General features: G+C 39.4%; 3 protein-coding genes across 7 annotated transcripts; 1 reads left to right on the top strand and 2 right to left on the bottom strand.

Annotated features, from left to right (window-relative positions):
* Nucleotides 1-123: 123 nt before the first annotated feature.
* On the bottom strand, nucleotides 124-9,761 carry LOC141820203 (actin-depolymerizing factor-like). Of its 3 annotated transcripts, none has more exons than XM_074707505.1 (3): nucleotides 9,750-9,761; nucleotides 485-750; nucleotides 124-274 (listed from the first exon to the last, which is right to left on the bottom strand). In XM_074707505.1, the coding sequence occupies exons 2-3, from the start codon at nucleotides 730-732 to the stop codon at nucleotides 124-126; spliced, it is 399 nt and encodes a 132-aa protein (XP_074563606.1). In that variant the 5' UTR covers nucleotides 733-750; nucleotides 9,750-9,761. The 3 variants fall into 3 exon arrangements, with proteins under 3 accessions (XP_074563606.1, XP_074563589.1, XP_074563598.1); XM_074707488.1 differs by lacking the exon at nucleotides 9,750-9,761 and adding an exon at nucleotides 4,808-4,828; XM_074707497.1 differs by lacking the exon at nucleotides 9,750-9,761 and adding an exon at nucleotides 4,392-4,409.
* LOC141820194 (uncharacterized) lies at nucleotides 8,371-14,179 on the top strand. The gene is made up of 7 exons (XM_074707478.1): nucleotides 8,371-9,369; nucleotides 10,346-10,464; nucleotides 11,715-12,317; nucleotides 12,399-12,696; nucleotides 12,838-13,003; nucleotides 13,631-13,736; nucleotides 13,827-14,179. Exons 1-7 carry the CDS (start codon nucleotides 8,371-8,373, stop codon nucleotides 13,942-13,944), a joined length of 2,409 nt encoding a protein of 802 aa, XP_074563579.1. The 3' UTR covers nucleotides 13,945-14,179.
* Nucleotides 14,180-14,577: 398 nt separating this feature from the next.
* Nucleotides 14,578-20,864, bottom strand: LOC141821830 (transcription factor-like protein DPB). 3 transcript variants are annotated; one of them, XM_074709197.1, is made up of 9 exons: nucleotides 20,535-20,864; nucleotides 19,662-19,741; nucleotides 19,466-19,509; nucleotides 18,354-18,416; nucleotides 18,112-18,252; nucleotides 17,924-17,992; nucleotides 17,258-17,356; nucleotides 15,798-15,868; nucleotides 14,578-15,084 (listed from the first exon to the last, which is right to left on the bottom strand). In XM_074709197.1, the coding sequence occupies exons 1-9, from the start codon at nucleotides 20,744-20,746 to the stop codon at nucleotides 14,853-14,855; spliced, it is 1,011 nt and encodes a 336-aa protein (XP_074565298.1). In that variant the 5' UTR covers nucleotides 20,747-20,864; the 3' UTR covers nucleotides 14,578-14,852. The 3 variants fall into 3 exon arrangements, with proteins under 3 accessions (XP_074565298.1, XP_074565299.1, XP_074565297.1); XM_074709198.1 differs by having other exon boundaries at nucleotides 17,258-17,349; nucleotides 18,112-18,258; XM_074709196.1 differs by having other exon boundaries at nucleotides 18,112-18,258.
* Between the last annotated feature and the right edge of the window lie 235 nt (nucleotides 20,865-21,099).

Genomic DNA, 21,099 nt, shown 5'->3' on the forward strand with positions numbered 1-21,099 from the left:
TAGTCGAAAACACAGCAACAATAACAAATAACATAACTTGCAAAACTTGATAGAAGGTTAATTTATTTTCGGTTTAGTTTGCTTGGTTGATGGGTTGAAGGATCAAAAGGTCATGCATGGCCTTCACAGAGCTCTCTCTTTAACGATGTCGAGGCTCATCTCACTTGGATCAGTAGCCTGCAACTCGACTTGAATGCCGTCGAGTTCTCTCTTGAATCTGTCTTTGGAACTGGCATATAACATCTTACTCCTCACTTTTGATGCATCCGGGGCCCTATACTCGAACATAAATGAAGATATTTTAGAATCAAATAACTCGATCTTTCAAATTACGAATAGGTGGACTGATCATATATATTAACCAATTTCAATCAAAACATTCTCGAATGAATTGAATGAAGCGACTCGATTAATTTGGCTTTTAAAACATATATTATTAAGTATCATGCATGGATATACAAATTAACATAATCTTGCTCCTTACCAAGAAATGAAGAAGATCTTGCTCTTCTGGCAATGTTCATCGGTGACGAAGTCGAAATCAAAAACAGCATAGCGGCACTCATTCGGGGGAAACGATGATGTGAAATCATCATAGCTCTCGCCGGGTTTGCCTAGCTTCTCCACCGTGACTTGTTGGATTGCCTCATCGATCTTGAAGATGATGAAGCGGAAGTTCCTCTTAGCTTTCAGCTCCAAGAACTTGAGCTTGCACTCATCATTAACTGCCATTCCGGACGCCGAGTTTGCCTTTGCGACAGAATTAACAAGCAATTAAACTATTATTGACGCATTGTACGTATCTCAACAAAACAAAACAAAAAAAAACTTTACTATGATAGAATAATTAAATATCTGCATGAATGAAATGGCAATGAAAAATATAGCAATTGCAGTGCATTTATTCTTTAGATTTTATAAGCATTGGATCAAAATATAGATCCATTAGAAGATCGAAGGAAGAGGGGTCATTGAATTACTTACCATGAGGAAATGAGGAGGTCTGACGATCGAGAATAATTGAGGTTGAAAGGAGAAAGGAAGAATGGTTATGGGGGAAGAGGAAGAGGAAGAGGAAGAGGAAGGGGGTGGTAATGACTTATTGATACAATTACAGAATTGTGAGGGAGGGAGAAAAATGTGGGGGAGAGAGAGAATTCAGGGTTAGCCTTTGTTTGCTCTCGCCTCGTCCATTGGATTTTTCTCTTCATTTTAATTGTTTGATCTAGTCGAGATTTGATCTCAACGTTGATGGTTGATTAATGAAGATGGGCCATTAACACAATCAAATATCGAATGCCTGAAAAATAGTTTTATTTATACTCTTAAAGAGTTCATTATTTCTAATCACATTGCAAAAGATTTTCGATAATAATAATAATTAACAAGGGATGGACATGCTTAATCTGAAACCCGTAGTTAAACAGTATATAAAATGGTATCTGAATTGATTCGTACGAAGACAACTTATTCTTGTGTTATTTTGATATCCTCTGTTAGTTTTATAAAGTGTAGAATGTAATCAGAAATGGCAAGTAGTTGATTCCTATAAGCATAAGCAAGCTTCCATTATAGAACATAGCTACATACATTCTTCAAATTACAATACTCTGTTTGATCAAACAAAAACACTTCATTTCAATCGCTTTTGTTGTTGCAGTTAATTTAAATTTGAACAGCAAATTTAGCAGATGAAATCTTTAATAGAGTTCCTTCAACATTTGATGAGTTGCTCATGAAGGCATCCAATCAATCCAGGAGTTGATTGATGTCTTTATCAGTCAAGACTGCCTCCATGACTTCAACTCTAATCATAGTTTATTGGCATCATATGATGGTTATTCTAGTCATTCACAACAGGAATTATCAGATGAAAATAGAAACTTCTTTCTTTATAGATACATGACATTTCCTTCTCTTTGTTTTTTGTTACTTGTGGTTATGAACATGCACAAGACTAGCACAACAGCTTGAATCTTTATATGAAGAATAGTTCGACCTTCGACCTTTAAACCTACACCCTGCCAATGGGAGAAAAAGGTGGGTCTAGGGAAAATAGAGGAGACATTTGCTCTACTCCCTCTTTAGCTTTTCTTTGCTCTTCGTTTTCAACTGCTTCAATCAAATGCCTGGGTTCCTCCTCAAGGAGCAACCACAATGAATTAGAATATAAACTTTGCCTGGTCTTTTCCTGGACGATGACCGAACAGACTTGGGAGGAATGCAATATGGCAGTGCAGATTGAAAATGCTTGGAGCACAGAGAATTGTGCATGAAAATATACTGAATATTGCCCTTTTTCGTCAGTCGTTATCATCAGTGCAGGTAAATTTTCCTTGCTTCCCTGTTTAGGAGTATCAAAATTGAATGCCTTAGAAATATAGCGAGACAATAGAAAGGCGAAACATAAATTACCAAACCAGTGACCTAAAAGTGATGCAAGATGAGAGCAGCTCAAAGACATAAGATGAATTGATCATTTTTCATCAAACTAAACTAACTAGGGAATTGTCATATGAGTGTCCATAGTATAGTATACCAAAGATAATATTTTAACTAATTTATCATTTTACATCAATTGATGTTTGATAGATCAACCAGAATTGTTGACCCTAATTTCTTGGCTAGCCAAAGTATACCAACTAGAGATGCTCATAAGGAATATCATAAAACACCTGAATCAGTCGATGTGACTATTCCAGTAATTGGAATACCAACTAGTTAAAGTGTCAAGTAGCTGCAGGAGGAGCTAGGGATCTTATGTACAGAATCTCATAACTATGCAAGAAGAAAGTGGAAGTGTACCTGAAGGAAAAGCAACATGGGTTCCCGAAATTCCAATGTCGAATGGCTTAGCCAATCATCACCTCTTTGATTATCAAATACAATAATTGGGCAGGACATGTCCCAGCCACCACAATCACAGCCTCCACCAAACCTCCATCTATCAAGAAGTGAAGACGGGCCAGCTTCATCTGTATTAGGCAGGCCATGATTCCCACTTGGCATAACAACTTCTATAGTTGCAGGATTCATGTGATTCTTGGTTTTCTTTTTCTGATCAATTGGAGAACATTTAGATGCCTTTTGGTTGCCTTGCCGGCCATAGCCTTTCTCATCTTTTGGACTTTCCTTCTTGTTGAAGGGAACTTGGATCACGACTGCCGCAATCTCATGCTGTGGATGTAAATCTTTTGACGACCAAGGGAAAGAAGTTGAAGCTTTGGAGTCACAACTATCTAATCCAAGTCTGGACGAATCTGGATACTCCACTGACTTGTTTCTCTCTGGAGCTGCTGTTGGTATTAGATCTGCCACAACATTACTAGAAACAGCTTGGGTTGAATCTGTACAACACTTGGATCTTTCTTCAACAGAAAAGTTCCTTCTTGCTCTTGCAATGTCGTACAGCACGAACTCTGTTACAGTTGAGTTGAACAACGATCCATTTTCTCTAACTTCTGAGCATAGATAAAAAGAGACATGCATCTGCCCGACTAATGGAGGCAAACTCTCATTATTGTCTTTAGTCCGCCGACTAGTGTTGATCTTTTTCTTAGAGCTATGAAATGTGTAAACCCAATTAAATTCACTATCAGTTTTCCATGTCTTTGCAGATAGGACTTCTTCTGGATCTTGTATAGAAAACTCAAATGAAGGGTAACCATTCTCTGTACCCAATCTAAGAATTCCATGTAGATGAGCAGGGGATATAGCAGCAGGTGCGGACCCTCCTTGTATTAAACATGCACCAGGTTTTAAGTCCTCTTCTTTTATAGATATCGCATTTAATATAGATTTCTCAGGCATTGCTTTCAGCCCAGTGTCAGTGGGATGATCAAAAACGCTCCCAGAGTTTTGTGTTGCTGCAGGAAATGAATCTCGCAGGGATTTGGATTTCATTATTGGATCAAAAATTCTTTTCAGTGGGCTAAACACTGTTTTCAACACCCTTGCATCAGGCATGCCATGATCCAAATTCGAAACAGCATGTGATATTTTTGCATTTTCTGACAAGCATTTTGGAAGAGTATTTACTGAATCTCTTCTGCGATTATTTTTCATGTAACTTTCAGGATGAATCTTTCTGTAGCAGTGCGAATTTTGTTCCTTGAGTAGACCGGGTTCTAAAGACCCCGGAGCTACTTCTCTAGGAGTTACTTTGTCGACAGAGTGCAAGCAGATTTCTACAAAATCATCTACAGCACAACAGCCCTTCGCTGGCATAAAGTCTAGGCAAGTGTTATCAGTATTTGGAGGCTTGTTAGGAAGATCACGGAAAGAACAATTCGGAAACTCTGAGCATCTTGTGCTGATCAAGTTAACTGAATCAGCATTCGAACTGACAAGAGACAGAAACTGCTTATCTGGAAACTGATTGGATTTGCTACCGATATGCTTAGGCACATGATCTACAATCTCAAATGAAATAAAAGCATCATCACTGTGCCGCCCAAAGTCTACTTTCCTCCGCCCTTCTCGTTGCTTTCTCATTCTCCTGACCTCCTTAGAGCTCTGATACATAGAACCTCTTTTCAGCACTTCATTATCACCATTGGCACTGAGCTTTCTGGAGTTCATGCTTTCGTAATCGAGACTTGATGAGTAACTGCGATTAAATCCTCTCAAATCGCCATCCAACCTATTCAAGTATCCGTATCTGCTCACAGGCAATCTTTTTCTATCTTTCTCTTCTACCTTCTTACCGCTAAGACTTGGTGTGGTAGCAACTTTATCCCTCAGTGTTACTTGAGATTGATTTTGACACTCAAAAACATCATCTTGATCCATAGTAAACATGAATAGCTGAAGAGTTAATAAGACACATCGAAGTTATTACATAATTAAATTGAGATCAGGTATGAATTACTGTAACATGGAAGGTAATAAACTACAAATTAAATGCTACTTGAGACCAAAGTTTTTTCCTTTTAATCAGTTTTAAGCCACTAAACAACAGATGCTTCATTTTTCAGATTATTGAAAAAACTCCTAGTTTTGAATCATGATCATGGTGATGGATGATATTTGGCATGCCATAGCAAATTAACAGTTCAAAAATCATTAGCTACTATTAAAAACAAGAGGTAGAAAGTTTCATATTTAGACTGCAAGAGGAAGACAGATACCCATTTGGATGAACAAAATGATGTTGCAGCAGCAACAGTGATCGGTAGACGAAGGTGGAGAAAGGAGGAAGAACCCTAGTTCTAAAGTATTGCAGTGAGAAGGGTGTGAGGATATAACAACAAGGGAAAAAAACAGAAACGCAAAGGATGGAGAATAATAAAAGCAATAAAATCAAATGAAGGCAAGATGATATTCCCATATCTTCCCCAATTTATTGTAGCAAAATCATCAAACGGGAAACAATATCGGATTAATGGCAAATCTCCCAAAATGGACTTCAATCATCCAAAATCGGTTTCCATTCCTCTACGGAGGAAATCGAGGGCAAGGAAATGGAGGTTCCCTCAAACTTACCAGATCTGAAGTATTTTCTATCGCACAATTTTTACATCGCATAAAGAAGAGACTTTTGATGTTTCTGCAAAAACTGAATCCAATCTTGCTACTGAAAATTCGCTCAAGAGGGAGAAAAACCTAAATTTCAAGCGGCATTGCTAAGAAACCTCGATCCGCTGTTTAAAAAAACAGTTTTTTTTCATTCTTTTTGGCGAAAATCAAAGCAATGAAACCCAGAGATCGACGGCTGCATTGAGAGGGGGAGAATACCAGAGTTCGCCAAACAACAAGAGAAACCCGCTTCCGCCGATGATTGGCGACCGGGAAGCCGGCGGCGCTGCAGAAGTCGCTACCTTGCCTTTAGCTCTCTTCGCATGGAAAACTTGACATTGCGACAAATAATTTGCTTCTACTGAACAATCCGATTAAAAAATAGGAAAAAGTGTTCGTGATGTATAAATTTTGTCTCTCTTAATTCTCAAGGCCGCCATACTCAAGCGCTGTAATGGTTACAGCGCTCTCTCACACACACAATACACACAGACACTGATGACCGATGGCGATGAAGCTAATACTTAATTAGTTTCTCAAAGACGTGCGCTTTGTGCTGGCTCGCTCGCTCATTGCAAGGGATAGGAAATTACGGGGACCTCCTTTGCTTTCGTCTAAAGAAATCTGGTCTGCGATGAATGACTGCTGTGTCCCCCACTAGGCCAAGCATCATCATTTGACCATGCGTCGAGTGTTCATGGCCATGGACAAACCTCGAAAGGTTGGTCAGAATTTAGCCTTGTGACGACACCATCTCAATTTCTGGCTACTGCAGAAATTGAAGAAAATGATAAACTAAATTGAACAAGTTTTGATCTAATGGAAAAAGTTACGTTGTTGTCTCACGAATTACACGATGAGGTGGTAGCAAACTAAGCATAGGAACAGAAGAATAAACACAAGCATGAGATCTACTGTATTTTGAACTGCATGTCGTCGAATCAAAGTGAAACAAAACTCAGCCTTGGATTAATTAAGGGATATTTTATATTTCTTTTTTCCATTCTGCTCCAATCTAACGGGTAAAAACATTGGAAATTAAGATTATCTTCATCTCAGTTTTGTGTACGTGGAGATTTTAAAAATAAAAATGTTATTGAGGTAATTGAATTTTATCCATAATCCTAAGTATATATATAATTCAATAGATAATATGTTAGTCGAATTCTTGTCATATTGTGGTCAAACTCAAAAAGAGAGAGGTTGCGCGCGGTTGACCTACCTGAAAAACTAACATAACAACGTGGAACAGGATCTGTGTTAGCTGCTCTGACAGTTGCAGCGTCCGTGCCAAAATCTAGTCAATTTCATATGCTCAAGTACGAAAATTTTCCATCGACCATCCATAAATCGGGAAGCGCAACGGTCAATCCAGATACTCAACATCTTTTGATTACGTTCTTCATTTGAAAGAAAATTCTTATAAATACACCGTAGTAAGGATCTATTTTATCCATGAATAGATCACTAGTAGACATCATAGATTAGATTTAGTACTTGATTACTCAGTCACCAATTATATATGCACGGGTGGACTGCCTTGCCTTGTAGTAGCTACAGGCAAATTAATTAAAAGCATTAATTGTTCTTGTCTACAAATTAACCACCAACTTATTCAAGATATATATTAACTTTGATGTCTTTATCATGCTTCATGCATGTTTGGGCTGAATGGATGCATGGAAAAACTTGGAGGCGTTTGGTTTGAGCGTTTTCCATTTTCCTTTTCCAATTTTTTAGAAAACGCTGAATGGTTTGTGTTTTCTAGTTTCATTTTCTGGAAAATGAAAACCCATTTTCCAGGAAAACAGAAAACGATAAAACATCGTTTTCCAAATCAGTAGCTCAAAATTGAAAATGAGAAAACGCGGCGCGTTTTCACGTTTTCCATTTCTTTTTCGTCCGAAAACACGAAAACGCCGGTCGCGCCTTCGCTTCTTCACCGACCTTCACCGACCTCGACGCGACTCGATCCCTGCGGGCAGCACACGCCTCGGCTAGGAGGTCGCTGCCCTGCGCGGCCTCGACATTGGCCAGGAGTTGCGGCCTCGGCGGCCGAGAGGTCGTCGCCCTGTGCGCTGCCAGGAGGTCGCCGCCCTGCCCGACAACGCCACCGGAGGCGCCGCCCGGGCCCGGCGACGCCACCGGAGGTGCCGCCCGGGCCCGGCGACGCCACCGGAGGCGACGCGCAGCCCGGCGACGCCTCCGCGCGCGGGCCGCACGCGGCGATCGGCCGATTTTTTTTTTGATTTTTTAAGTTAGGGTTTAATAAAATTTTAATAAATGATTCCTAACTATAGTTGGGATAATTTAAATAGGCTTTATTAAAACCTATAAAATTATCTTATCTAGAAAATCATACCAAACGCATTTTCCAGTTTTCTTTTCTAGAAAATAGAAAACAACATATCATACCAAACGCATTTTCTATTTTCTGAAAACTAGATCAGAAAATGGAAAACTAGAAATAGAAAATGGAAAACAGAAAATGGAAAATATTTTCCAAACCAAACGCCCCCTTAAAATTCTTTTTTTTTTTGAACAATCTAAAGAAGCATTTGTATAATTTTTAATGGTCAAAATTATATATATATATATAGATAAATCTTTCCCAGTAGAAGAAGAACGAAGAACTACATGCGCGGAGGCTCCTTTCCTCCTCTCCCGTTCCTTTCTTCTTTCGTCTTCCCTCTTCCGCATTCTAGGGATTGGCTCTTCCGCTCTTCTCTCTCTATCTCTGACCTCGTGAGGTGGTGACATGATTTCCCTTCTATATATTGATCCTCATGGGGGTCCGATCCGTAATGGAGGTCTGAGGATTGTGTGATTCGAACTTTGTTTCTTCGGATACAAATGGCCGATTTCCGGAACAAGGAGTCGGAACGCGAGTTCCGTCGGAGACTGGAGGAGCTGCTCCCCCGCCCCCGCCGCGGCGATGCTTGCGCGAGCGAGGAGGCCGACGAGGCAGCTGGTGCCGGAGGAAGCGAAGGCCTCGATCAGAGTGCCCGCCGCCGTCGGCGATCCGACCTCGAGGGTGATGACCTAGCCGAGTCATCGGCCGCTGCGCGTCGCCATAATCGGATTTTGAGCCAGTGGGCCGCGAGGCAGGCGGAGGAGATGATCATCACCAACATCGAAAGGAGGAACCGGGAGTCGGAGCTGATGGCGCTCGCGCGCCTCCACGCCGTGTCGATGCTGGACGCCTCCTTCCTCCGCGAGACGCGGCGGGCGCAGTCCTCGGTCGAGCGCCCCGTGGCTGCCCGGGCGCCCTCCGTTCTCCAGAGGTGGCGCGAGCTAGAGGGCGAGTCGGTGGCTAGGGAGCGGAGAAGACCTGCGCCATTCCCCATCTCCACCAATAATAGTCATCACCATGTCGAGGTTGACAATGCTGGCGACAGGGTTTCGAGCAGACAGCAGTCTCCTGACGATGGCGGAGTTCGAGAGAGGGAAAGGGAGAGGGAGAGGCGGATTGTTAATGGTTGGATGACCGACATTGCCATGGCAGACACTGCCTCACAAATTTTGCCACGGAGTGGTAGCGGTAGTCCAACGAGCGAATGGCTTGGCGAGAGAGAGCGTGAGAGGGTAAGGCTGGTGAGGGAATGGATGCAGACTCTAAGCCAACACAGGGACGCTTCGGCTATCAGGAGGGAGGAGTGGGAGAGGGATTATTTAGTAACAAACCATGAAGGTCGTCGAGCCGAACCCACGCGAAGGAACTTGCTGAGTATCCGAGGAAGGCAGGCTCGCCATGATCTGATCATGAGGAATGTCAGGGAGAGGGAAAGTGAGCTTCAGGTCTTGTCGGAACGCCAGCCCGTTTCACAGTTCTCCAATCGCAATCAGATACAGGTCAGTTTGTTCATGGCCTCGTTATCTAACTTTCAAAGCCTTCAATCGTTGTTCATCACCTTTCATGTCTCAGTTTCTCTCCTTTTTTTTTTGGATATGTTGGATACTCGTACCGAACCCCAGTAAATAGTCCTTCATAATCATCCTTTCAATTATTTGCTGATTCTAGTTATGTTCCTTCATGGTTAACAGATCCTGATCCTACTTTAGACAACATGTTGTAGTAAACCTTGCAGAGCCACTCAGTTCTGTGTTGAATTTATTCTGTTCAAAAAATTCTTGTTGCATAAACTCATGTCAGATTTGGAAGCAATAGTTTTTTTAGGTCTACATGGAGGATCCTTCCCTTTAACATGGGGTATTGCATCTGCATGCCTAACTGCTTGAGATAGCAAGTTGGTGGTGGAACCTATAGTTGTTTAACTTTTTCTCTAGCAGAGTTTCCTTAACTTGTCTAACTGGGATTTGTGTACTAATGTTATCGATTACAAGTTATGTCACTTAACTGGGTACGAGTATATGGATAGTAGGTGTCTGATATAAATGTCCTGTTACACATGATCAGTTGAGTTGTAGGTGTTTGATTCAGTGTATCAGGTGCACGACTCATGAATACAGAGGCGTAGAAAAAGGGTAGAGCATCAGTGATTGCCAGTATCATAATTGGCATTATTCAACTGGAAGTTGGATGACGATATTCCTTATTATTTAGCAAACTCTTCAGTTTATCTACCAGCTACCATAGATGCAACTTTGAACTGACATTACTTGATTTTAACAAGAATTTTATAGGGCACTTTTATTACATCATACTCATTTACGCCATCTAGTGTAAATTAATTGACAGTGTCAAACTCAGGTCTCTTATATTTCAAATTCCAGTTGAAGATGTTTTACTTGAATTATTTATGTTGATTTCTTTGACTTCTTTTGTTTCTTTCACTGTGATCGAAACTAAATGACCACCATCTTCCAGTCTGTGCTCCAAGGTAGCTTCCTGAGAATAGGTGATACCATTGAGGATGGGCAGCTTCATTCAGTTGCTGATACAGAAAGAATCCACCTTAGACAACATCAGACTGTATCTGCCATCAGGTATCATTTCCTGTTGGCCATAATTGTCTTGTACAAATTCAAGGATTTGTTGGACTATTTTTGGAGCTTTTACTTGTGCTAAAACAATTATCTAAACTTCAGACTGTCTTTTAATTATATAAAATTAAGTAGCTACCACTCTATTGGTTTTAAAAGTGGGTAACCTGTCCCCGGGACAATGGTGCAACGGTAGGACATCCGGGTTGTGACCTAGGGACCCGCGGTTCGATCCCCAGCTACGGCGTATTTGCACTCCAAATGGGGAACGCAATCAAAGGATGTTGGGCATCTGGATTGGCCGCCGTATGTGCTTCCCGATTTACCCTGTTAGTCGATGGGAAACTTCTGTGGGACCGGGCCGGCCACCCCCAGGGATTAAGTCCATGAGACTGATTGAGATTTATCATTTTTTTTAAAAGTGGGTAACCTTAGATGAGATTTACAATGACTGGCTAGAACGATTTTCTGGGATCTTTAGCAGAAACTGAATAGTGGTACTGAGAACTATTTAACTGATGCATAATTTTTTGTCGAACTATTAGCAAACTTATCACACTTAAAGTTGCATCTTCCATATCGGTACTTCTTGTAATGAACTCCTTGTAAATTCTAACAATAACATTCCTAATCATGTAAAAAAGAAATTAATCATAAGTTTGTCTTCTTTGTTGTGAAGAAGTTGAGGATATTGGTCACAAAATACTTTACTTCATCAATAGAAATTGAGTGGAATCCAATTTTTATTTTTGATGAGAATCAGGAATCACATTCTAACAGAATCAGTATACCTTTGTAGAGTTTAGGAAACAGAACATCGTATTTTTAATATTTTCATAAAGATAATAATATGTATTTACAGATCCAACATAAACAATGTAAAAATGAATAATTATATCTAATATGCATAAGACTAGGAATGTGCTAGATTAGGTTCTACCTTATATTTTTTATCTAACAACTCCGATAGGGTGCTTTTACGGAAACAAAGAAATTTTTTAGAATGTCAAAAAAGAAGTGTCTGTCCTGATTTACTGCATGTGTCATGTTATTACAATTTGAATACACCAATCATGTTGCTATATATTCTTCACTTAACTATAACAAACTTTATAACTTATTTGCAATTTCTTGCCCATTTGTTGGTTTACTGCCTGTTTATTAGAAGAAAAAAATCTCATTGTTCTTGTACACGTTCACAAAATTAGATGGTTGTCATCAGTCTTGAAAAATATGGTAACTACTATTTTCAGGGAAGAATTTCGCTCTCAAGATGATCTTACCATAACACCTGAATCGCACAGCCAATCTGTTGATGGAAATAGAAATGGAACTAATCTATCAACTGCATTGACTCAGTCAGATGAGATACTCGATCAATTCCAAGCAAGAAGTATTCCTGTTGAAATCCATCAAACAGCAGAGCTGGATTCAGAAATACCAATGGAGAGTAGCATGCAAAGCAGTGACTTGCACTGGACAGATTCTGTAATTCAGGAAGATGAACAGCTACAAGGTGAAACAGAACCCGAGCAAATTGATCAGCAACAGGCTGTTGAAGTCGAGTTTAGTGCACAGCAAAATGTCCGTGCTGACGAACCTGATAGAGACTGGCAGGAAAATTTAGACCAGGAGTGGCTTCCTGAGACACCTGAAGATGATGGATCAGGTGACCATCTTCTGGAAGCACATGAGAATTGGCATGACAACAATCCTCAAGTAACTGAAACAAACTGGCAAGATAGATCATCAGACCCTTTTAGCAGTCCGCATTCGTATCCTGATATAACAAATCAATTTATCCCATCTGAAGATGATAGTGTATACAATTTGGAACTTCAGGAACTCTTAAGCAGGTAGGTATTCATTCGTATTAGGATGCGCATCTTCACATAAGGATCTTCCTTTCTTTGATTTCCTTTTCATTCATCCTATAGGAGGAGTGTGTCTAATCTTCTTCACAGTGCATTTCGTGAAAGTCTAGACCATTTGGTACAATCATATATTGAAAGGCAGGGACGTGGACCATTTCAATGGGATGTGGAAGGAATGGCTAACCATGAGTTACTAGAGCAAGATCAGAGACACCAAACAGATGTGGTTCAAAGCCAGCAAGATTCTGTTAGGCAACTGCGTGCTCCGCCAGCACCACGGCCACCAACTCCACCTCCACCACCATTATGGCAAGCAGTTCATCATAGTTGGAGTCGTCAGAGCATCCGTCGTTCAGAAGTAGTAAGCTATATTCTCCTCAATCTTGTTTATCGCTTACATCAAGCTTTTATTACTACATCATTTCTCTATTTTCAGTGCAATTTGCTGATGCTTTGTGACCTTAAAATCTCATCTCAACCTGATTTGATCTTATTGGTGCAGGAATGGGATATGATCAACAGTTTAAGAACTGGCATGGGGAAGCTTCAGCAAGTGATGAGTCATATGCAGAATACGCTGGAGACATGCATGGACATGCAGTTAGAGTTGCAGCGCGCAGTTAGGCAAGAGGTTTCAGCAGCTCTAAATCGTTCTGTCGGAGAACATGGTCAGCAACTTCCTTTTAGTTACTTAATCCCTACGTTCATTTCTTTTATAATTAAATTCCATGGTTCAAGTCTTTATTCTCATCCTTGAGTTTTCATCTTCACAGTTAGGCAAGAGGTTTCAGCAGCTCTAAATCGTTCTGTCGGAGAACATGGTCAGCAACTTCCTTTTAGTTACTTAATCCCTACGTTCATTTCTTTTATAATTAAATTCCATGGTTCAAGTCTTTATTCTCATCCTTGAGTTTTCAACTTCATCTTCTCCATGATAAAGCATAAGATTCATTGGCTGAAACATCATATCATACGGGAAGTTCGATTTTGTAAGCATTTTCACCATGATGTACCTTCAGTGTGCTTTTTGAGTTGTTTTGGTGGTCATGTCAAACTCAAGAATAAGAGAGAACAGAGAACTGAGCGATCGAAAAGATATGATGTGGAAGGATATCTACCACCTTCTTTCACTTAGTTTAGTCGCCAAATGCTTTATATGCTTCTGTACCTTAAATCCTCACCTCATTTAACTATGCATCAAAAATAACAACAGATCCTTATAAACTATTTGTCATAATTTCAGTTTGATATACATTTTGCTGGCATATCTAATGTCCAGTCCATTTTTCACTCAGGTGAAAGCCAGCAGCATTTATCACTGGATGGAAGAAACTGGAATCACGTCAGGAAGGGGACTTGTTGCGTCTGTTGTGATAAGCAAATTGATTCTCTTATCTACAGGTTCCAAAAATATATATATTTTCTAGTTTGAATCAATTGTATCAATTTCCAGTTCAATTCTCATTCACCATTCGTTCCTGTTGCATCCAGATGTGGGCACATGTGCACTTGTAACCAGTGTGCACACGAGTTAGTTCGAGGCAACAGCAAGTGTCCATTGTGCCGCGCGCCCATTGTTGAGGTGATTCGAGCCTACTCCATTGTATAGGTACAATCAACTGAAAATTGAGAGGAAAGGAGCCTGTCATTAGTTCTACTAGCACGCCGCGCCCATTGTTGAGGTGTTTGGAACCCACTCCATTGCATAGGATCAATAAGAGGAAGGGAGCCAGCCATTAGTGTGTGCTACTAGCGAGAGATTCTTTGATGCATCAGTAGTTCTAATTTAGGCGTAGGTTACTTTTCTTCTGCATACCCGAGAACTTTCTCATCGCTGAGGTGCAAGAAGGGAAATGCATTAGTAATTATCGTATCATCATCATCAGTATCAAATTATCAAGTCATGTTTATTTTAATTATTTGGAGTTGGCTATCTCTGCTTCATTTTATATATGTCCTGCACAAATGCTTATCGTATTGCACAAATGCTTATCATCGCAGTGATCTGAGCCGAATCAAATTAGGAAATTTTCCTTCAATAAAATCAGATTTGAGTTCGAATTCAAAAATATTCTAGAACCCCCAAATCCAATCGAGTCGAATTAAAATTTTCTTCAAATCCGGCAAATTCGCGGGAGGGAAAAAACCACTAATTCAATTAACATGCTAGCAGTCGAATACGCAAAAGAAGAAATCCAATACATGAAAAAATTGTTGTTTATGAACACGTGCATGACTTGCTATAGACCCCAGGCCCAGCTATTACACAGGGAGGACAAGAAAAAAAACGTGCGCGCGCGCACACACACAATTGCAGTACAGTAACATGATCTATGAACTCAATAATTGCTCAACAAACCGGAAGACCACTGATGCTGTTATAAAAAACCCTAAACCCGTCAGACTCGTTATAAATTAATTTATATGCACTTCCTGAATGAAGAAAAGAATCGAAGAAGACGAATGGTGGGCATAAACAGAATTTCAAGACAGCAATAGAGGTTGTCGAGCTTGAAATTAATGTTCATTCTTCAAGCGTGACTTTAAAATTCCAGGTTTAGGGGGAGAAAGTATTTGTCTACCCATTGAGCTAGGTCGAGAAGGTTGTGATGTATGATTCTTGTGCATGCCCATCATGCTGGAGCAATTGCCTCCATTAGAAGGAGGAAGAGCGCCATCTTCTTTCTCTCCTTCGCATAATCCCATTGCTTTAATGACATATGAATCATCATGGAGTTCGAAGGGGGTACTGCAGGTGATAATCACAAACAGTCAATCAGTGGAGTGAATGTTGGACATATGCCAATCATCTAAGTTTTGAAAACAGTCAAGGGGAATTCGTCCTAACATAGAACAGTTGTAACATGCCAAATCACAAAAGATAAGTTGGAATGTCATCTATGTACTTGTATCTACAAAAACAAAGTTTGATTGAATAACAAAATGGTCCAAGTTAATCCTGACATTGCAAGGTAATCCTTAATCTTTTTCCACTTGAGATAGAAAGGCTTACTTCATGAATTGCATGACTTGGTGGTAAGATTCCAAGTTTTAAATTTGCCTTCGCCAAATGGAGCTTGCTCTTATATATGTATTATATATGTAATAGGAATCATGGCCTTGGACCTTCCCCTATCCTCAAAAACAGAAAGCTAGTACTCCTAATGAATGACCTACATTGATGGCGAAAGGAACTCTCGAAAGGGAAAAAAACAGAGTTTAAACGATAACATTAACATCACATTTCTACTGAGTCAAAACCATAGAGGTAACATATAAACTTGAGTAGTCCTTGGTAACAAGGCTGAGCATATAAAAACATTTGGGGGAAATAGTAAGAGAATAGGGCTCATGTCGAGAATAAAAATTTGAAGTGCTCTGCTGAAAGAAAAACAACAAATAAGACATTTGTTTATAGTATAAACAGTGTCAAGGAAAAGTAACACAAACCTACAAAATTACCTGTTAAAGTCAAAATGCACCAGTTGCATGTCTTCTGAAATTTCCACCTCAACTGTAGCATGAGGCCGAGTCTGTCGGCCAACAATGCAAAAGAAAGATTAGTAAGGCATAAGCTTAAATTGCATTAGCAATTCTGAGTTAAGTTGTTTGCATGCCTGTGTTTGCTTTTTTATATACCAAGTTTTTTAAGGAAAGACTGTACATAAGTAAAAAAAACACAATATACGTATTCAACAAAATCAATGCGTTTAAGATGTTCAGTATGTACATGCATAAGAAGTTAAATCCTTGAAAGTTTTGCTTCCGGCATCAACTAAATTGGTGCATTGTTAGACAGAGACAGAGTTATAAGCTGAGCACTGTAATAGTCGCTTGATCACCCTATCGCCAGCCACCTACTAAACTGCTTCAAATTTGCTTTTATTAAACTAGTTTTGTAAGTAAACCATAGATATGCAAGAATTGTGGCCTGTACTTTGCATCGAGGAAGGAGATTGCAAGAAAGGGAAAAAAATTGGTTGAAACCGATTAAGATAGTTCTAACCAACGCCTACCAATTTCCAAGCCAATATGAAGAAATGGTGTCAAGTGTATAATACAATTCCTCTGCTTATGTTGTTATTCAGTTAAAGATAGTTTTCCTTCAGAGTGTGGCCAATGAACCCCTACCCATTTCCTTATCAAAGTTTGCAAGATACTGACCATGCCAGATGTCCTCTGCATCATCCCCTATAATAACCTGTAACTTGTAAGGAACAGTACAGATGAGAATGAAACAAGCAGTCAACTGTAGCAAGATCCATCCATGGCCAACAGGGACTTGGATTTAGGCTTAAAACAAATTCAATGATGATTGAGGCAAACTGTACTGCTGTAGTTTTCATCTGTTTGTGTTGGCCACATGGGGACCCTTTCCTAACCAACAAAAGAGTGCCTATATCAGGTCAGAGAGCAAGCTGTAATGTCTCAAACTCAGTTATGCATTAACTAAGGTTAGTCGATTGAAAAATAAGCTAAGATGATTTCCTTCTGCTACTATGGAAGCACTCTGAAAAGGAGCCTTAGCGCAACAGTAATGTTGTTACCGTGTGATCTTGAGGTCATGGGTTCAAGTCGCGGAAACAATCTCTCGTAATGTAGGATAAGACAGCGTATAATAAATTCCGACCCTTTCCAGGAATCCCGCATTAGCAAAAGCTTCGTGCATCGGGCGGACTATGGAAACACTCTAAAACCTATTATCTAACCCATTTTCTCTGAAACATAAGCATCTTAAATCAACAGTTCAACCATAGTAAAAAATTATTTAAGTAGTTACCATTAGACATTTATCAAAAAACAATTGGCCATTTACTTTGGCTCAGTTCTTCTAATGATTAAGCTGAAGTTGCAATGACCATTCAAAATTTCCAAAACAAACTGCAAAAAAAAAAAAAAAAGCAAAGAAGGCAAGTTTGTACCTGAACCAAGATAAAAGGTAGAGCAACACCACCAGATGGAAGATTTCCAGATCCAAAAAACTGCTCATTCCTTTGCACCAAGTTTTGGAGACCTAAATACTGGTAAGAAAATGAGGGGGAAAGTGAAACAATAGCTATGCTCAAGAGATGAATATCAAATACCAATTCAAGCATGACAATTTGGGAAATAATATGTTGCTAAATAGGATAGCTTTATGCTGCTGATCCAATCATCTTATGTAGAAATAACTGGAGAACTTTAGCCCAACCAGTTGATGGCTTTGCCATAAACCCAACCAGTCATTCATATAAACTCAGCTACAAAGGTATATAAATTAGGAAGAAAAAAAATTAAATAGAAATTGACAAATCTATTTTGCTCTCATCATTTGTCTTTCAATTCAACACCAACTTATTAGAGATCACAGGATACTACAAACTATACGTAGCAATCACTTCTTACTTTCACAATTAAGCATTTATTCTGCCTTGAGGTACTAGTTCCTCTAATCCCTACTCAGACTAGTTAATGAAAAATGGAATCTGAAGGTACAAGCTTATAAGTGACCAAGTATAGTACAATTAAATGAATATCAAGTAACAGAAACATAAGCTAGCTCCATTTACAATTTGTGCTGGATATTATTTATCAGCTGGCTGTCTTACTTGATCTTGTAATTCTTGCAAATATGCAGTTTTCTTTTCAATCCTATTCCTCAATCCGATTCGCTCTGTCTGTAGGAAAACATGAAATTATAGATTAGTAAATTCAGGCCATATTATAAGACAAGCTATGCTGAAAAGCTCAGTAACTTGATGAAAATAATATATTGAGGTGTCAGACAAGATTAGACCTTTAATTCTTCAATGTCATTTAAACTAGTTCGTGGTAAACCTTTCCATTGTATCTCCTTTTTATCTTTGGAGATAATATCCATAGCCATGAGAACATTCAATGCATCATATACCCTTCGCCTTATGTTCTTTTCATCATACTGTTGCTGATTCAATAAAACAAGTCAACTAATGCACTTTAAAATATCAAACAGGATTAAATGAGCATAATCATTGGAAGGGCAGGCCATTTTTCAGGTACCTGATCTTGAGATCCTGGATTATTGTTGGGATCTGCAAACTCTGTAACAAGTTCATCTGCAACCTGAAAAAGTAACATAAAAGGTATGAGTTTCCAAGAGTGGAACTTAGGTAAGTATACCTCAACTCGACATAAAATTTTAAAAGCAGAGACAGAAATTTAAAACAACAAACAACTGCTATGAAATCTCACTTCAACAAGCAGATACGTATGCATCCGTATGTGAAATAGTACAACTCTCATAACATTTAATCTTTAACTCATAGGATTAGCATTTGCTAAAGAATGGAATTGATATAGGTGATGGAATGATTCACATGCAATTATATCACTAAAGCTACTGAAAGTATGCAAGTTGATACAGGCAGCAATTAACAACTATAGTGCACCTACAGATTGTGCCAAATAAAATTTGAAGAAAGGAAATAGGTCCAGCAGATGAAAATACGACTGTTAGAGAAACCAAGACATGGTGAAAAAAAAGGAGAATACTAGTAGTGTCACCTTTTTACTCATAGGAAACAATCATAAGCCTCAAATATTTTCATACTGACAGAGTGTATTTCGCTGTTTCAATTAATAAAAGTATTTGTGTTTACCATGTAAGCAATATAGCCAAAATTAATACATATGGATACCAAAGGATTGTTCTGAGCTTCCTTTTTAGGCAAACCAAGACAAAGTTAAACTTACATTTCCGTCAGCAGGAAAGCCTAGCAGTAAAAGTTCAGTCAGCAGATGTGCATTTGCTGACAAAGTGAATGTCCAAGATTCTAGAATATGATAATACAACTGGAATGGCCAACAGAATTTATGGAGTCCAAAAATCCACCTCTATTCATTATGGCCATGAAAGAATGAAACAGAACACATTTGTGTAGAAGACAGAACTACTTGACATCTTAGATCAGCAATAATACTAGTGTCTGGTGACTGATTGGTTCATTCATGTAGTTAGGTGAAAATGTGACAGAAAGAAGACCTAGTGATAGACAATTAATGCATAGATTCACCAGGAATATCAAATTGCAAACAGAAAGAAATAAAGAAAAAACATGCAAGCATATTTTCCAGTAAATAATCAATCCTAATTAGTCCAAAGGAAAGCTAACCTCATTGTAAGTGGTACGTCCCTTGCTTTCAACTTTCTCACAAACTGAACCGTTTAGACATGACATACAACCAAAGAACAAAATTTCAATAATTTCAAAAGATTACATGATATGCAGAAACATATTGTAAGTCCTTTTTCATTGTACTAGCAACACATCCTTAAATACAGCATCAGTGACAACAGATTTAAATCACCTTTCATGCTGAATTGTCGGAGTCCCCTTCCACTTTTATCACCTGAAACTGCTCGAGCACCCCTTTTTTTCTTTTTAGTGCTGCATAAAACATGTTACTATCCCACTCATTACCTTAATAAAAAATAGTCATAGACTATCTTATAAGAATTATGTATTCATGACAAGCATATTGGCAGGAGCCAATCTTCCTCAAGTATGACCAAGACAACAACAAAACATCATATTATCCCACAGCCATTGTCAATCCATGAGCACGAGTGAATATGATCATTCTTATAACATGTTTGAAGCATAGACAAGATCAGAGGATGTATATACCAACCGATATGATGCAATCTTGAAGCAAGTCTTTTAGAGGTTAGATACATAGTGGAATGGATATAGAAACTGATAAATACATATTTTAGTAAAGATTATAATTTAAAACTTTGCGCAAAGGCCATGGATTGTACCCATTATTATTGAATGTGTTGACCAATATAGCATAAATGACCAATCTGTGGGTGGGTGTCATACATATAGTTGATATAAATTTATAGCCACTGAATGCTCCCGAATAAAACCTTCTGCAGTAACAAAAAAAAATGGAGAGTCTTTGTTTTCAACAATGTGGCTGCCAGAAGTTATTGCAATTTCAGTGATCCAGGCAAAAATTCCTATAGGGAATCTCATTACTGACGCATTAATCAAAATTCCAGTTTGCACCCAACCAAAAATCCATCCTGCACCAATATCCGCACCCTGAATAACTCATGCGCCGACACCGAGAATTACTTGTCTAGACCACGAACCCAACCAAATCACTCATCGGAGAAAGCAGCTCAGAGCAAGAAAAATAAAAAAGAAACTAAATTTGGAAACAACCCCTCACCCCACGGCTACTTCCGGCGTTCCCTCGTCGTTCCCGTGGATTTCGAGGTGATTCAGCCTGACCAAGGTGTTCTCGCTGGCGGGCGTCGTCGCCACTGGCTCGATCCGGCTGGAGGGAGAGCCGACGCTGCTGCTGGTGGAGGCCGATTGACCGCCGGATAAGGCTGGCGTGCCGAAGGAGGCTCTGGCGTTGCTCTTGCTCCCGTCGTTCATCTCCGAGATCGCGTAAGCAGATCGACGGAAGTAGATAAACCCTAATCGAGAAAGATCGTAGTGAAAGAGAGAAGGAAAGGGGGCACGGTTGCTCGCTTGGTCATGGGCGGGTCGAAGGCTGCTTATGAAAAGGGGGCGACGCTCACCGAAGGTTATGCTACCGCTACACTCGTCTTTATAGGAATTGATTGACACGTGGTGGAATGAGGGCTAAGTACGATATTTGAATTTACTGGAATTTAGATTAGAAATTGAGACAAATAAAAACAAAATCATTTTGCCTCCAAGCTTTTCTCTTTTTCTAAAATGGCCCCGTTTGAGTTATCAAGTTCTTGTTGCTTCACTGTAGAACC

The sequence above is a fragment of the Curcuma longa genome, chromosome 2, assembly GCF_044706935.1.
Source record: "Curcuma longa cultivar G26 ecotype Majalengka, Jawa Barat chromosome 2, ITB_CL_G26_1.1, whole genome shotgun sequence".
NCBI classification, from domain to species: domain Eukaryota; kingdom Viridiplantae; phylum Streptophyta; class Magnoliopsida; order Zingiberales; family Zingiberaceae; genus Curcuma; species Curcuma longa.

Coding starts and splice junctions, on each gene's coding strand:
- LOC141820203 (XM_074707488.1), bottom strand. CDS start 4,828: ATGTGTCTTATTAACTCTTCA. Junction 751..4,807: donor TGTGTCTTATTAACTCTTCA/GCTATTCATGTT, acceptor TCTGTCGCAAAG/GCAAACTCGGCGTCCGGAAT. Junction 275..484: donor AAGATCTTCTTCATTTCTTG/GTAAGGAGCAAG, acceptor GTTCGAGTATAG/GGCCCCGGATGCATCAAAAG.
- LOC141820194 (XM_074707478.1), top strand. CDS start 8,371: ATGGCCGATTTCCGGAACAAGGAGTCGGAACGCGAGTTCCGTCGGAGA. Junction 9,370..10,345: donor CCAATCGCAATCAGATACAG/GTCAGTTTGTTC, acceptor ACCATCTTCCAG/TCTGTGCTCCAAGGTAGCTT. Junction 13,737..13,826: donor ATTGATTCTCTTATCTACAG/GTTCCAAAAATA, acceptor TGTTGCATCCAG/ATGTGGGCACATGTGCACTT.
- LOC141821830 (XM_074709196.1), bottom strand. CDS start 20,746: ATGAACGACGGGAGCAAGAGCAACGCCAGAGCCTCCTTCGGCACGCCA. Junction 17,993..18,111: donor ATGACATTGAAGAATTAAAG/GTCTAATCTTGT, acceptor GTTTTCCTACAG/ACAGAGCGAATCGGATTGAG. Junction 15,869..17,257: donor TACCTTTTATCTTGGTTCAG/GTACAAACTTGC, acceptor GTTGGCCGACAG/ACTCGGCCTCATGCTACAGT.